Source organism: Heliconius melpomene, chromosome 19, assembly GCF_056956725.1.
Source record: "Heliconius melpomene rosina isolate 202511_hmr_F chromosome 19, ASM5695672v1, whole genome shotgun sequence".
Lineage (NCBI taxonomy): Eukaryota > Metazoa > Arthropoda > Insecta > Lepidoptera > Nymphalidae > Heliconius > Heliconius melpomene.
Window position 1 is genome coordinate 13,913,314 of NC_140407.1, and position 16,192 is coordinate 13,929,505.

Genomic DNA, 16,192 nt, shown 5'->3' on the forward strand with positions numbered 1-16,192 from the left:
TAAAATTGCTCGCCACATGTTACATTCCTATATGAATTTTAATCTACTTTTAAATAATATTAAACACTAATTCTTGATAAAAAAAAATTAAAAAATCACCGGCTAAGGTAGCGTGGAAAATAGAATATTAGTAGATTATATCGTACAATTTAACTGTTATTAAAAACTTGTTCGTTCCTTCGTGAGTTCTCACGTGACATTGGCGAAGTGATTAAAGCTCACCTGGCACACTCGGGATGCCATAAACTGAGAACAGAACAGTGTTAAAAATGACTATAATATTTTTTTTCGGCTTATAAACTTAAACACAAGAGAAGGTGAGCGTTTGTTAGTGTATAGGGATCCCTGAAGCCTACCTACTCCTGACGTCGCCAGTCCCAGGCACTGCTTCGAGCTTCACATAGTTTAGAGACATACCTTCCACTTATGTGGAAAGTAATTAGTGGTTAATAGTTGAAGTTATCGTAATTTAGTTTATTAGTTGAACTGTGTTAATGTAATAACTAGGAATTAGTTAAATGTGAATATAATTCTAGTCATCGTATTTACTCTTCATTCTATTTTCTCATTTTCTCATCGTAAATCTCCGACGTATAAGACAGTAAGAATATTAAATATTGACTAACTGAAAATAATATTCCTACTTCCATAATTTTTTTAGGAAGAGGTTTGAAATATTTTACCCTATACGCTGAGCCCGTGAAAGCAACACAGTCGCTTCCCCCCGGAACATGTACCGATACAGCTTGCCCGCGGCACTTTAAATCTCGTTCTACTACCTACCTAACCTACTTATATATATGTACAGTATAGAAAATAATAATTTCAAATATCAACTTAGCGCTATGAGAGTTTTACAGTCTATAGGTATTTTAAATCACGCTAGAAACGCTTTTGTTCTATGTTGTTTGTACTGCCGGCGCCTCCGTCTAATCTAAACTTTGCATTTGTTTTGTTCATATGTGGGTATAGAGTATATGTAGGAGGCAAAGATTTTATTAATTATCATTGATATCCACTTCAGTGAAAAAGTATAAACATATATGTAAGTATATACATATTCAATATTAATGTTAAGTGGCCTATTTTCAATATTCTTATAAAATCTTTTTATAATAGTGTTCATTGTCTACAATTGGCTCTTATTATGAAAAATAATAAATAAACCAAAACTATAGTGTTTTAAATACTCATTGATGACATAAACCAATAATAAAAACCATATTTAATACTTCTCATTTTATTTATTGTTTTTTATTCAGTTACTCGCTGTATACCGCACATAGCAGGGTGTTCAGAGACGGAAAGTGGGGAACCCTCTGTCTATCCTGCTATGTGCGGGATACAGCGTGAAGCTGATTGTAATTATTATTTAAATTTATATTTTCGAAATTAGGAGGCTTTTTCAAATAGTGGCGCATTTATCCTGGATTTACCCTATACAGAATAAATTTAACTTAATTTAGATTTAAATTGATAAATTACAAGGCTTCTATAAAAACAAATAGGCGTAAAATATAGGGTCCGGAATGTCATCCAGACAAGCTATCCGAAGAATGTTGAAAGGAATTTCATTAAATTCAACGCGCACTTATTGATATGGACGCCAAGCGTTCTAGGCCGGGTCGCACTTTATTAAGACATCATATAAATGTCGTAGAAACGCGACGATGTACGTGACAATATCCTATATTACGTGTTCAGGAATAATCGGTATATTCCACAAAGAAAATTAAAACGAAGCTTCTAAATTAAAATTTAATTTATGCAAATGAATTGTGTTTAGCTCTTAGTCTTGTAATGGCGCTGAAATGTGTGACTGACGCTGACGCTACTGGTTGTGGGTTCGATACCCACTCGAGAAAATAAAATATTTATTTATATTTCCGTTTCTTCGCTCTGGTATCGAGAGCGCGGTGTTAACTTCCGCCACTCAACGCGCAATGTCTCCAGGATTGAACAGAAAGTGGGAACGGATTGTCTTCTCACTAGGTTTCCTCTGTCTACTTTCATGTGTGCGTGATACAAAGCGGGAAGCTGAAGCGACGTCACAAGAACTAACTCTCAGTGACGTTAGAAGCTAAGCCTCCGTTACCCTTATCGTTTTATAGCCCAGTGTACGTGAGGTCAGAACTATCTTTACCGCTTGAGTGGTCATCTACTCTTAGTGCCGGATGCTAATAAAGTGTAATATAGCTATCTGATATTAAATACTGCTAATACCTTTTTGATTCACTATAAAAACTCCCTGATAACCGATCTGGTAGATAATAAGGAATATGTATTTAAAATTTTAAAAATTATTATTATTCTCAAATATTTTTTCAAAATCTTTATTAAATGACAATTAAGCTATATATTTTGACATATTTACTACTTAAACCCATAAAAAAATAACTAGGGTTAAATCAAAATTGTTTTACAACACACACTACAGTCGAGTCGGTCCAAACCAAATGTTTCTAAAGTTAGTAACCGAAAAATTGGATTTATCGGCTTCAATCGGGATATGCATATTGCGTTAGTATAGTATAAACTCTATATTCTCTCTACTCTATGAGAGTTTTATCTCTATATTCCGGCAGTTGTGGGTTCGTTTTCCACTCGAACAAATTTATATTTATACTAGCGGACGCGCGCAGCTTCGCTTGCGTATTTAGGGGTGAATTCTAGAAAACCATGAAACATATGTTCAATTAAATATTTTTAAGAGTCTAAATTTCAAATTTTATAATAATCGGTGGCATTTTAAAGATTTTTCCATACAAACTTTCAACCCCTTATTTGCACCCTTAGGGAGAGAATTCTAGAAAACGATGAAACACGTGTTCAATTAAATACTTTTGAAAATCTAAATTTCAAATTTTATAAAAATCGGTGCTGATTTAATTTTTTTTCCATACAAACTTTCAACCCCTATTTCGCCCCTTTAGGATTAAAATTTTTCAAAATCCCTTCTTAGTGGATGTCCAGATTACGAAAATAAACATCTGTCCAAATTTCACGTTTCTACCATCAGCAGTTACGGCTGTGCGTGCGTCTTACCTCAGTCAGTGAGGACAAGTCCTTTTATATATATAGATTAAGCATGATTCGGCGTTGATTTCGGCCACTCACTGTAAAAGGAATAGTAAGTTTATGGTAAAACTGTATAAATATAAATACAAAACATGTAAATATATTTATTTTTTATGAAAACATAATAATAATATTCACACCGATTTTGGCTTATTTTTTTTGCTCGGCACTTTATTTTCCTATCGAGCTGGTGTTATGGTGACTCCTATGTGACTCCCGAAGTCGAATTTCATTTTGAAAATCCGCTTACAGAGCGCACATTACAATTGGCCAGCATAATGATATGTAGGTATAAAGTGTAGGAAGGAAGGTTACATTTATATTTCCATTTCTTCGCTCTGGTGTCGAGGCAAAGCGGGTGAGTGCTGCCACTGAACACACAATGCCTCCAGAATTCGGCAGAAAGTGGGGTACGGAGTATCTTAACACTAGGTTCCCTCTGCCTATCCTGCTGCGTGCGGGATACAGCGTGATGCTGATTTTTAAATTTTGATTTAGGTTTGAGTTGAGTATTCCGTTTTTCGTTTAGCATCTTGATTTTCTAAGCGCTTTTGTTCGTACTCGTCCATATTCTTAGGAACGATTCGTTGCCATTCCTGTGAGACGTGCTCGCTCCTCCCAACGCTCTGCCAGTATGTTGCAAGTGTTGCGTAAAAGTTACACTTGAGTACGTCTTTATAAAGCAAATATTGTCCACCTTGTCTTCATTTTCTGTGTCCATAGCTCAGAAAAAGGCTGCCTCAGGCAATCTGTTGTCATCCATCCGTAAGACGGGACTATACTATCGTAGCTGCTGTTAATGTTCATTTATTTATTTATTAAATTCATGTTTAAAATTATTTTTTATTGTCATATTTTTTCACTATTGATATCTTACTTTTATATCGCTTATAATATGTAAATAAATTTTTGGCGAGTATATTTCTATTAGTGTAAAAACTAATAGAAACGCTTCATTACGGTTCTTATAATTAAGTTATTTCGCTTAAGTTATTTCGATATCTGAAAAGCCACATTTCCTATAAAACAATTTGCCACTCCACTTCCTCAATTGATTCCTCTCCTACGCCTGACAGTTTTGAATATTTATTTATAGAAATAAATGTGGGTGTAAAGCTTGCCCTTGGGGTAGTTTATTGTCCACCCAACAAAAACTATTTTAATAACCTGGAAATTGTACTCGAAGATCTCTTAGCCAACTATTCTCACGTTACGATAATGGGCGACTTTAATACGTGTCTACTACGAGATGATTATCGAGCGAAAAAATTAAATTCAATATTAATATCTCTTAATTTACGCGTGTTACTCCTTAATCCAACTCACCATACCAACTATGCTGATACACTTTTAGACTTAATAATTACGTCAAACTCTAATATCGTCTCTAAATATGGGCAGTTCCCCGCATCAGGTTTTTCTCTACATGATCTTATTTATGTGTCTTTAAGATTAAGCCACCCAAGTCAAAGCCAAAAACCTTACTACTTAGAAATTTAAAAAACTTGAATATTGAGAAGCTCAGGAGTGATGCACTGAACATTGACTGGTTGCAGGTTGAAGCGATACAATCAATTGATGAAAAGGTCAACTGGCTGAACTCTAATATTATCGCTTTGTTTGACAAGCACGCACCTCGCCGACTAGTTAAAATCAAAAACCAGTCTACTTTGTGGTTCAACGATGACTTTCGCAAAGCCAGGGCCAAGAGAGATAAGGCTTTCTCAAGCTATAAAAAGGATCGAACTGACCTCAACTGGTCAATTTACAAGGTTGCAAGAAATCGGTGTAATCAGATGTGTAGAAAATTAAAACGCCAATATATCTTTAATAAAATACGTGATTCTTCTCCCGAAGCGACATTAAATTTCTTAAAGTCCTTCGGTATTGGCAAACTTTCAATCTCCCCAATCAATTCTTTCTTGATTTTTTACATCTTGTCCCCTTGATGTTAGTACTAAAACCTGTACTCTTTCTGAAATTCATAGTTTGCCGAAACTTGATTTTCCTGCTTTTACCTTTTCTTCTATGAGTAACAATGATACTAAGAAAACTATTCGAGCCCTCTCCACTAATGCAGTTGGTTCGGATGATATCAGTCGCATTATGATTACTTCAATTGTTGAGATCCTTATCCCTGTAATAACTCATATTGCTAATTTTTCTCTATCCTCCAGTCAGTTTCCCGAGAGGTGGCGAAAGGCATTTATTCTCCCACTTCCAAAAATATCAAATCCTACGCTACCATCTCATTTTCGTCCCATTTCAATCCTTCCTTTCCTTTCCAAAATTTTAGAATCCGCTGTTTACCAACAGATTTCCACCCATTTCTCAAAATGTGACTTTTTAAATCCACTGCAGTCCGGGTTTAGAACTGGACACAGCACTACTACTGCTTTGTTGAGAGTTACTGAAGACATTAGATCTGCTATGGAGAACAGACAATTAACAGTGCTTATTTTAATTGATTTTAGTAATGCATTCAATGCAGTAGATCATGAGCTTCTTATTGCTCTGTTATGCAATGCTAATGTATCCAGTACAGCTTTAGAGTGGTTTTCCTCATATCTTCGGGGACGTCAGCAGTCGGTTCGTGTTGGCCAGACTATTTCTGATTGGCATGATGTGACAGCTGGTGTTCCTCAAGGCGGTATTCTTTCTCCCCTTCTTTTTTCAATATTTATTAACTCCATTACATCCATTATAACTTCTCGATACCATCTTTACGCCGATGATTTGCAGCTTTATGAGCACTCTAGCGTGGAAAATATTGTTGGAGCTATAAACTCTTTAAATGCTAACCTCCGACATATTTCAGTTTGGTCTTCTAAATACGGCATTAATGTTAACTCAGACAAATGTCAGGCCATAATTGTCGGCAGTTCGAGACAATTGGCTAAATTGGAAAAACATAAGTTGCCTAACCTAACATATAACGGCACGATCATAAATTTTACTAACACAGTGAAAGACCTAGGTGTAATTATTGATGACAAGCTAACTTGGAGCAATTACGTTGCCGATATATCGCGTAAGATCTACGCCTCTTTGCACTCAATGATGCGCCTAAAGAATTTTTTACCTGTGCAAACGAAAATACAGTTGGTCAATACCTTGCTGCTTCCTATTATTGATTACGGTGATGCTTGCTGTTTGGATATGAATAAAGATCTCTTAAACAAGCTCGAACGGATATTGAACACCTGCATACGCTTCATTTATAACCTGCGCAAGTATGACCGTGTATCATCTTGTAGGAGGCAGCTTGGCTGGCTTTCGATAGCCGATCGCAGAAAATGTAGGGTCCTTTCTATAATTTATTCCATCCTTTCTGATCCCAATTTCCCCACCTATCTGTCTTCCGACTTTTCCTACCTTTTCTCTTTGCATGATAAATCCTTACGTTCCCAATCAAACCTTTTACTGTCAACACCTCATCATACTTCTGGGTACATGTCTAACTCTTTTGCAGTTGCAGGAGTTCGACTCTGGAATGAATTGCCCGAGCCTGTTCGAAAAGCTCCCTCTCGTAAAATATTCAAACGCCGGGTAAAAGAATCCTTTTTTAATAAACATGTAATTATATAATTTATTTTTTAATTTTTTTCTATTTATTTTTAAATTACTATTATTCATTTAAATGTATATAATGGTTTGTTGTATATATGTAGTTATTTTTTTCTTTTTATATAGTGTATATATATATATATATATATATATATATATATATATTTTTTATATATCTGTATGTATTTTCAAAATTGATATTTTATTTTTAATTTTTTTTTTTTTTGCACGCCTACACTTTTTGTTCTCCCACATGACAGGTTGGCTGGTAGAAAATGCTTGTTAGCGTTAAGCCCGCCTATTGTACATTTTTTTTATTTTTTTTGTGCAATAAAGAATATAAATATAAATAAATACATTTTTTATAATGTATAGATAGGTTAGGTAGGATATGTATAGATAGGTATATACCAATACTAAAACGGTCAGAGAATTTGAGTCAGCTAGCTCACTGAACCTTTGACGTCATTCAAGTGCCCGCAAAATGGTGGCGTGTGTGCGGCTCAAAGCTTTTTCAGTATGTATTTAAAATTTTAATTTTGAAAATTGTTTTGCTTATTTATTTAATTCTAATATAATTTTATTATAACCCTATATTATATTTTTGTACATTATGAAAATGTAAATATTAGTTAAAGTAATAAAACAAATCATGCATAATATCAGCCGCTAAATACTTAAAACGGAACGGCCGTAAAAAACAATTTTGAATACATTTTGGTATTTTTTAATAGAAAAAAATATAATTATATTAAAAAATCCAAGCAAAAATACGATTCACTTACTCCATACTTAATTCGAATACGAATCAATGCTCAGCAGTTACGAACACTAACTACGAAGACTTAAGCAAAGTTTCTATCAGACCAAGGGGGTGTAAGCGTCAGCGATCATGTTGATGTGGTATCTGAATACGTAGGAATGACCAAACTAACTAAACTTTAGTAACAAGAATAATCTTCGGATATTAACAAAATAAAATCTTTACACTAAATTATCCGTTTCTAAACTAAAACCAAATGTTTAGTTAAAAAATATCTCTACGTGGGTCAATGAGTGCCTATCAGTGTTGACATTAAGAAAGAGATTTCTTAAAATCCTTTAAGGATCAACAAAATATTACAGATATTAAAATAATTATCAAAATCCAAAAATTAAAACACTTCCGTTCTCCACTTTTCGCCGTATTCTGGAGACATTACGCGTTGAGTGGTGAGATTCAACGCCGAGCGTAGCCTCGATATCAGAGTGAGGAAATACAAATGAAAATATGAATATTTCATTCCTTCGAGTGGGAATCGAATTTACGACCGTCGTTTACGAGTACAGTCACACGCGTGTGCCCCTACGTCATGACAGCCTCAATATAACAAGGCTGTAATAATTATGGGTTAAATATTTATTAAATAATATATTTATTTTATAATCTCGTCTGTACGTTACCTTAATCGGCTGAACAATTAGAGGCTGTGCAGGGGACTGCACAGGATAGATAAATGTGACATGCACATTGCACATAGTTCCACAGTCAATATTGGAAAGCTGAAACTTTAATTTATCAAAGGCTAGCCGGACACGATTATACTTCACTAGTGAAAGCAGCTGGCGTTGTTCGTTTTTTTTTTCATTTTTTAATCTTATATATTGATCTTTGATTTTGTTCTAAGTATTTCCACATTTACGTTTAATTATTATGCTAACAACATGTATAAGTTGTAACAAGCGTATAAAAATTTCGACGTAGCTCGATGAGACCTATGGCTTGGTCAAAGCTCTTGGACGGTTTTCAAAGAGGCGCGACTTCGAGCCCCGCTCCGTTCAAATTTTTATACGTTTTCTTAATAAGTATTTTTCTTTTCTAAGTGTGGAATAACACTTTAAAAATGTTTAAAAAATATCAACCAAACTCCTTTTGTACTAATAGCAGCGGTGACACATACTTAATTCTTATTTTTTTTATATTTAAAATCAGCTTCACGCTGCATCCCGCATACAGCGGGGTAGGCAGAAGGAACCTAGAGTTAAGACGTTTTCTATTTTCCGCCAAATTTTTCGGGGCATTGCGTGTTGAGGGTTGGAACTCAACATCGGGCTTTATGCTATATTGCCAGAGCGAAGAATAAAAATATTATCACACGCTTGTGCACTACGACGGCCTCAAGTAGAATAATAGCGTTTTAATATATTCAAAATTGTATATAAAAGTATCTATTTAGTGGTCGCCTCTGTTGAAGCTTTAAGCATATATCATAAAGTTACTAAGTATTTAAACTACAGACAAAGGTAGTCTGAAGCGTAACTACTAATTTTCCAACCACTTACGTGCAGGCATTCGGAAACGAGCTTTATTCAGCTAGAACAAACATTTACAAACAAATACTGAAACATATAGTTTGGGTATATTTATTATTATAGTATTTTTATATTTTCTTTGTATACTGAGAAAAATTAATAAGAAAAATTTAGACATCTTTTTTATTATAAAATATATATTTCTAATGCTGGTAGAGACAGATCGATTTAATAATATTATATATTTAGCTCTAAAGTACAATGGGCACTTAATTTTATCCGTTTTTTTTAAATAAAGAATACAATCCAAAATGCGATTAAATCGTACCGTTTTCTGTTTTTACCCACATTATTTTCTGTGGTGTTTTATTAGCCATGGAGAAATGGAGATAATCAGTACCTAAATTGAAAATTATATTTAATATTTTTTATTCATTAAAGAACCTGAAATATCACTCAAAATTCAGTCCAAAATTATGTGTAAATAGCGTATTTCGATCGTTAAACACTGAAATACGTTGTCACGTGCGACCAAGGCCAGATTTAACAGTGGGCGGGATAGGCACCTGCCAGGGTACCCACATATTAAAAAAAATATGTTTGTCGAAATAGAAAGTATTTTGCATTTTTCAATAGTATTTGAAGAATTATATATAATAATTATAGTTCTGTAAATACATAGCTGCTATCATAATTACTACTATATTTCTTTCGTTTAAATCGAGCATTTGAATATTGAAGCACGGAAGGTGTAGATGCACCACTTCCTATCCACCGACAATTCTTTTCCGCGCGATTTGTTAGTAGGTACATTGGTGCAGTTATCTGTTGTTGTAGCTGTCTACTTTGCCGATCTCATCTCTCGAGTCAAACCATTGTCATATTTGCTTGATCCTTAGACTTACCTCTTTCTCTAATCCCTCGTCTTGTTATCCTTCTAATCGACTATTCCATGAAAAAATATATAAAGTATATTATATATTTTTTCATGTAATTTTAACTTTAAATTAACACCTATGAAAAATATTATTTATAACTAACCTAATATGTTATGTACATACTGTAAATATGCGTTTGTTTTGTTTTAGGTGAAGCCAGTATAATTAGTGGATCTCTTATTTTAGATGCAAGTATTCTATAATTGTATATAGTTATTTCTTTTTCTACCGGTCAATTCCCTTCGTGTGTTTTCCACACAACGTGACATTGGTGAAATGAATTGTGCTCAACTGGCACTCTCGAAACGCCATTAATCATAAAATCAATCAATCAATCTATTTATGGTTAAAAATAGTACGTCAAAAAATATAGCTTACTCGCTATAAATAAATAATAGGTTAATAACCTTACTTACAAAAAAACTGTTACTTTTATTACCCATATTGTGTTTTACTATAAAGTGTTCGTAGTTTATAAATTATATAATACTCATCCCATCGGTCGCATCGTCACTAACCACCAGGTAAGATAGCTGACAAATGTTTGCCTATCTACAATAAAAATAATCGTTTTGAGTTTTTGTCTGTGCAAGCACTATGCAGTTTGACATTGACACGTGACAGATTACCGTTGCTTTTAAACTAGACTTGAGTAATTCGAGGCTACTTGTTTAAACTTTATTATATTTTATATATTAAGTATATGAACTAACTAATTCTAACTGAATTTACTAATTTTAGACATAACATATTTTTCCTCTTTTGTGTTGTTTCTTTGTTAATAATATTGCTTAATTGCAATAGTTTACGATTATTCCACAACCATGTCTAATAGAGACATGGAAATTGACGAATATTGTGACATTACTTCACAATTAGATGCTAGAGAAATTTTAAGATATTTAAATGACTTGGGAATTCGTAATATAAGTGGAGAAGTACTTAAATATTTCATTACTGGTGAGTTTAAAAATTTAAGTTAGTTACAATAACATTTTATGATTTAATAATGCTTGTGTTTTTTGTTTTTTTTATATATGAGCATTCATCTATTTGAAAGGTTATTACTAAGCCATTACAATATAGTTTAATACAAAACTTGTAATATAATTTTGAAACTTTCAGATCTTAAAAAATTTATTAAATATGATCTGCAGAATAAAAATGGAGATCAAATCACTCAAAGCCATAAGTCTGATATTATAGGTCCAGAAAGATTACACAAAGCTAGTACATTTTCTTCCAGAATAAGGTCTAAAGTTCCAAGCCCTAATATTATATGTAACAGACAGTGCCAAACACTCAGAAAATTTAATAATATCCAGACAACATACTCTGCTCCAAGTTTAGGTAATAAAAAACAAGTGGAAAAATGTCCACGAAGAGCATGCTCATGTGTTAAAATTGAAAACAAGAAGGATACAGCAAAGGAGCCTCAAAAGTCTGTATCCTCGAATAACAACTGTAAGTAATATTTTACTTGCCAGCGAAGGATGGATAGCATCCAATTGTACTAGGCAATGTTTTCAGTTCTGTCGTTAATTATTCTTTAACAATTACTATTATGCAATTGCAGTAATCAGAGTGCCAAAACAAATTGTTAAAAAGAAAAATGATCCTGTTGCTTTATACCACTACTATACATCACTTTGGGCTAAATATAAGCCTAATGTACCAGGAGAAAACAATTGGTCAGAACTACGATGGAATATTAGACAAAAAATGGTGGGAAGTATTGGTTCTCAAACATCTAATAAGGTAAGAAAAAATTTAAGGTATCTATACATATATAATTATATTTAGAAGAAAAAGTATTAATGGAGACATTTATCAATGTAAAAGAACCCATAACACATTTCAAAGTTTTTGTTTGTCTGGGAATTTGTTATCTCAGAAACAACTGGGTAAAATGCACTTTTCTCTATTGTATTCAGGCAAACTTCCATTAACATTAATATTTATTTTATTTTGTCAGTTAAAACTAAACTAAATTTCTGTAATAGAAATGTTTTATTAAATTGTCTAAAATTTTATTTTTAATGTATAGATATTGTTTTTGAAAGAATAATGTTATTAGAGTACAAAAAAAATAATTTTTTGAATACATTATTTTTAATTTAATAAAAACCCAAAACAATTTTTTTGAAAATGTAAAAAAATACTATGTAGTTAAACCGGGTATAGTTGTGAGCAGGTTGCTATTAGAACACAGATTTTTAATGCAATTAGCCTCTGACTGCCAACACGACATAATGATTGTGTTTCATCCCCACACAGGGGAGTAAATTAGTATCATTTTTCCATTATGTTTCTCAGAATTCAATTTCACCATATAATAAATTTTGAAGAATGAAAAAAAAAATTTTATAAATACTGAACAGTACTGATACTGACTGCATAATTGATAGGCCAAAACATGACAGCCAGGTAGATTTTGCATACAGTATATTAGTTAAACTGTTGTTGGAAACTTTTATATAAGCTATATTCATTTAACAAATCTGCTTTTAGTTACAAGACTGATTGTGCAACGAGCTCAATAATAGAGCAATCCTCTATTTGAGTAGAAAGTGTTATTATATACTTGATGTACACATATTCTCTTTAATTTGCAGATTGTTCCACCTGATAATGAGCAAATAAAAAGGACCAAACCAACTTGCAAAGGTTGCTGATATTTTAATTACTAATATATATTTTAGGATATTAAACAGTGTATTATTGTACATTTTATTCATTATAAATAAAACAAAATCAAACTTACATGAATTTTATTAATAATCCAAAGACTAAATAAACTACATTACAGGCCATTAGTACATTATGAAACATTGAATGTGAGTTATAAGTTTCTTGACATCATATTTCATAATAATATTAGAAATTATCTTTTAAAATAATAATTTATAAGTGTTTTTTTTTAGCTTTATGATGTATCCTGCACATGGCAGGGTAAGCAGGGGAAACTAAGGACAGGGAAAACGATAAAACACTCCATTCTCATTATAAAATTTTCTTTTCACCACTTTCTGAATTGCATGTTGAGGTAGAAGGACTCAATATTAGCATTATCATAAATCTGAATAATGGTATAAAATTAATAAATATTTGCCTTGACAGTAATGTTTCACACATGTAATATTTGTGTACATTCATAAAATAATTTATAAATGGCCCCTTATATTTAAAATTAAACTTGACTTAATTTAAATTCAGCTTGCTGCTGTGTAGTTATTGCATTTAGGTTTTGTAAGATTTTTTCTTCAATTTTTTCGGCAGCAGCTTGTGTCAAAACTAGTGTGTTATGTTTAAGCATTGAATACACGTTAAGGCCATACACAGGCATTATGTTAACATGTCCAAGAGAGTCTGTTGCTACAGTAATGTTCCGGGGTGCATAATCAGTGCTGAAAATAACAAGTACAAAGTTTTACAATTAAATGATAATAAAAAAAAATAAAAGCATGTCACTATATTTTTTTCTTTCTTTCCTACTTTTTGCCTAATTATTGAGGCATTGATTGTTTGTGGTGGAACTTAGCGCTACATTACCTTGTTACAAGGGCAAAGAAATAAAAATACTATAATACATTCATATAACAGGAATCAAGCCCATAACCATTGCCTTTACAGTCAGATGCTCTATGTCAAATATGCTTGCAAATAAATTAAAAATGGAGAACAGAATCCTAAGTGCTACTTGCTTCATATTTTAATGACAACAGACTTTATGGCCTGTACCTACAGACTATGGTTATAAAATCCATGCAAGTTAAGCTACTTGATAACTAGTTCTTAATATTTCTCTTTGATATCTATAAAACATGGCTGGTTTTATAGACTTAAAAAATATACATAAACAGTGTTCTACAAACATTGACAATAAATTAACCAAAAAATTGTTATTTAACTTACTCATCCACTAGTAATACAGAGGGACCCCAATTTCTTTTCTCAATTAAATCAACAAAATATTCTGGTTCATCTGTAGGCAATTCCAAATCTTTCACAACATGGAGGTCATCCTGTGCAAATTTAGCTGATAAGGTTGAAGTAAGGCCATGTATGCGCAAATGGTATGGAAGCATGTAAAAATGTGTTTTGCCCGATCGAGGTCCGTGAGCAATACCACCACCTCTGAATAAGGGAGATCTAATAGAACCATGGCGAGCTCGCCCTAATCCTTTCTGTGGCCATGGTTTTCTGCCTCCACCTCTTACTTCACTTCTAGTTTTCGTATGAGCGAATGACACCCATCGAAATTTTCTCTGCCATATCACATTTTGATGTATTATATCAATACGCGGAAGGGCTGCGTATACTAATGGATGCAGTTCAAAGAGACCAAGTTTCTTTTCTTCAATAGAATCAAGATTCTCGATCCATACTTCTCTAGGCTTTGTGTACTGAGGTGGATACTTCCAATCTTTTTTGGTGACACTTAATTCTTTGTTATTGTTCACAACATTAGAAACAGAGGAACATAACCTAATTTGAGGTAGCACTGATAGATGTAAGTTTTTTATAGCATTAATTAGAGCGGAGCTCATTTTAAAAGGGTTTTGTGTTTATTGATTAATGTATGTAACACTTGTATGAGTATGAAACACAGAAACAGTAATTATATTAATTGTTAAATAACCTTTAAATTTAACTGTCAAATGTCAATATCGGAACATTGACAGCTGAGAGGTAGTTTGACAGGTGGATGTGGATAAATGAAACGCATACTCTACTGCATTACAAATAAATAAATAAAAAAAATATTAGAAACAATAATACAAGGTAGCATATCAACAACGAATACATTGACAACTGCTAAAGCTAAAAATACTGCAGTGCAGCGTCAGCACCCACGTAATTTACTTACAGGTTGCTTCAAATATTCATCATACAGAATACAAAAAAAATAGATAAAACAAAAGTAAACTCGGGAATGAAATTCAAATTCCATACTACCTAAGTAGTTGTTGAGAGTTTGTTCCAAATATTACACAATCAACGACTTATGTCGGGCGAACCAACAAATCAGATACAGAATCCAGTATATACGTACCCTAGAATCCAGCTTTTCTAAGTATTTTATTCGCTCTTGTTACACACACTTTAATTCTATTTATAACTAGCGGCCCCCACGCTGCTGTACTCGCTTGAATTATACGAATATTTATTTAACAGTATATAAGATAAAAATACTATTTTTTTTAGTTTGGCTATCTGTACTATTATTGTTTTCGGTTTCACGTTATATCCCATTCCGCTACAGCCGGGTGGGCAGAAGTAACCTATTGTTAAGTCGATGCATTGCGTTTTGAGTGGTAGAACTCAACGCCGCACTTTTTGCATTGGTACCAGCATCAAGAAACAATAAGTAATAATGAATTCCTTCAGACGGATATCGAACCCGCGACCGTGCCGTTACCGTCACACGCTAGTGTTACTGCGCCAATATACAAAATATTGAATCTTTATTCAAATAGACATAAAAATACCTTATACCAACTAAAAATTAAAAAAAGACTAATGCTATTTATTAGAAGTGAGACTTCAATGTGTTTCCATATTTTTGTGAAATTTTTGACCTATAAGTACTTTAATTATATGAAGTTTAAATTGATAATATCAATATCTTAAAATTTAAACCTCATAGTACATTTGAGATTCTTTTGTCAATCAAAATGTTATATTTAAAAATTAGTATTTTATGTAGGTAATATATATATTTTTTAAGCCAAATACCACGCCGGACCGGGTCCGAGATAAAAAATACATCATTAATTTTTAATTAGTAAATTAGTATACGTAATGTAATCATTAATTAATTAGTATTCATTTCTTTTTAGCAGCGCTGACTTGCTTGTAAGCAGTTGGGTAAAAATTTTAATATAACTTTTTATATGTACTGATATCTGAATAATAAAAATCTTGGAACTAAAGACGATGCAAAATGCAAACCCCTGCAGAGTGTATTTGCGGAAATTGCTTGGAAGAATTGAGATTGCGCTATGAATCCATAAGAATTGCATCCGTTTTAACTGTAGGTCGCATGGTTTATTATTAGAATTTTACCTACTTTAAATTATTATTATATATATATTTATACTTTGTAAATGCGACTGGTAGTGGGTTCGATGCCATATAAATAATATAATAAAAAATATTTTGATTTATATTTCCATTTCTTCGCTCTGTTGTAGAGGCAAGTGTGTTAACACTAAGTTACACTAAGTTCTCTCTGCCTCCCCTGCAGTGAATACATCGTGAAGCTGATATTTTTTTTTATTTTACGACGGCTTCGACAGACCTAATAAATATAA

At 32.7% G+C, this 16,192-nt stretch overlaps 2 protein-coding genes across 2 annotated transcripts; one reads left to right on the plus strand and one right to left on the minus strand.

Annotated features, from left to right (window-relative positions):
* The first annotated feature begins 10,566 nt into the window (after nt 1-10,566).
* Nucleotides 10,567-12,638, plus strand: Hyls1 (Hyls1 centriolar and ciliogenesis associated). Its single transcript, XM_085203315.1, has 4 exons — nt 10,567-10,835; nt 11,001-11,339; nt 11,452-11,633; nt 12,491-12,638. Exons 1-4 carry the CDS (start codon nt 10,700-10,702, stop codon nt 12,548-12,550), a joined length of 717 nt encoding a protein of 238 aa, XP_085059441.1. The 5' UTR covers nt 10,567-10,699; the 3' UTR covers nt 12,551-12,638.
* A 234-nt stretch (nt 12,639-12,872) lies between these two features.
* On the minus strand, nt 12,873-14,561 carry mRpL4 (mitochondrial ribosomal protein L4). Its single transcript, XM_085203314.1, has 2 exons — nt 13,791-14,561; nt 12,873-13,282 (listed from the first exon to the last, which is right to left on the minus strand). Exons 1-2 carry the CDS (start codon nt 14,423-14,425, stop codon nt 13,066-13,068), a joined length of 852 nt encoding a protein of 283 aa, XP_085059440.1. The 5' UTR covers nt 14,426-14,561; the 3' UTR covers nt 12,873-13,065.
* Between the last annotated feature and the right edge of the window lie 1,631 nt (nt 14,562-16,192).

What these genes read in the sequence shown, in the direction of transcription:
- Hyls1 (XM_085203315.1), top strand. Translation starts at nt 10,700, where the DNA reads ATGTCTAATAGAGACATGGAAATTGACGAATATTGTGACATTACTTCA. An exon ending in TGTATCCTCGAATAACAACT is followed by an intron (nt 11,340 to 11,451) that starts GTAAGTAATATT and finishes ATGCAATTGCAG; the next exon opens with TAATCAGAGTGCCAAAACAA. An exon ending in GTTCTCAAACATCTAATAAG is followed by an intron (nt 11,634 to 12,490) that starts GTAAGAAAAAAT and finishes TTTAATTTGCAG; the next exon opens with ATTGTTCCACCTGATAATGA.
- mRpL4 (XM_085203314.1), bottom strand. Translation starts at nt 14,425, where the DNA reads ATGAGCTCCGCTCTAATTAATGCTATAAAAAACTTACATCTATCAGTG. An exon ending in TCTGTATTACTAGTGGATGA is followed by an intron (nt 13,283 to 13,790) that starts GTAAGTTAAATA and finishes TGTTATTTTCAG; the next exon opens with CACTGATTATGCACCCCGGA.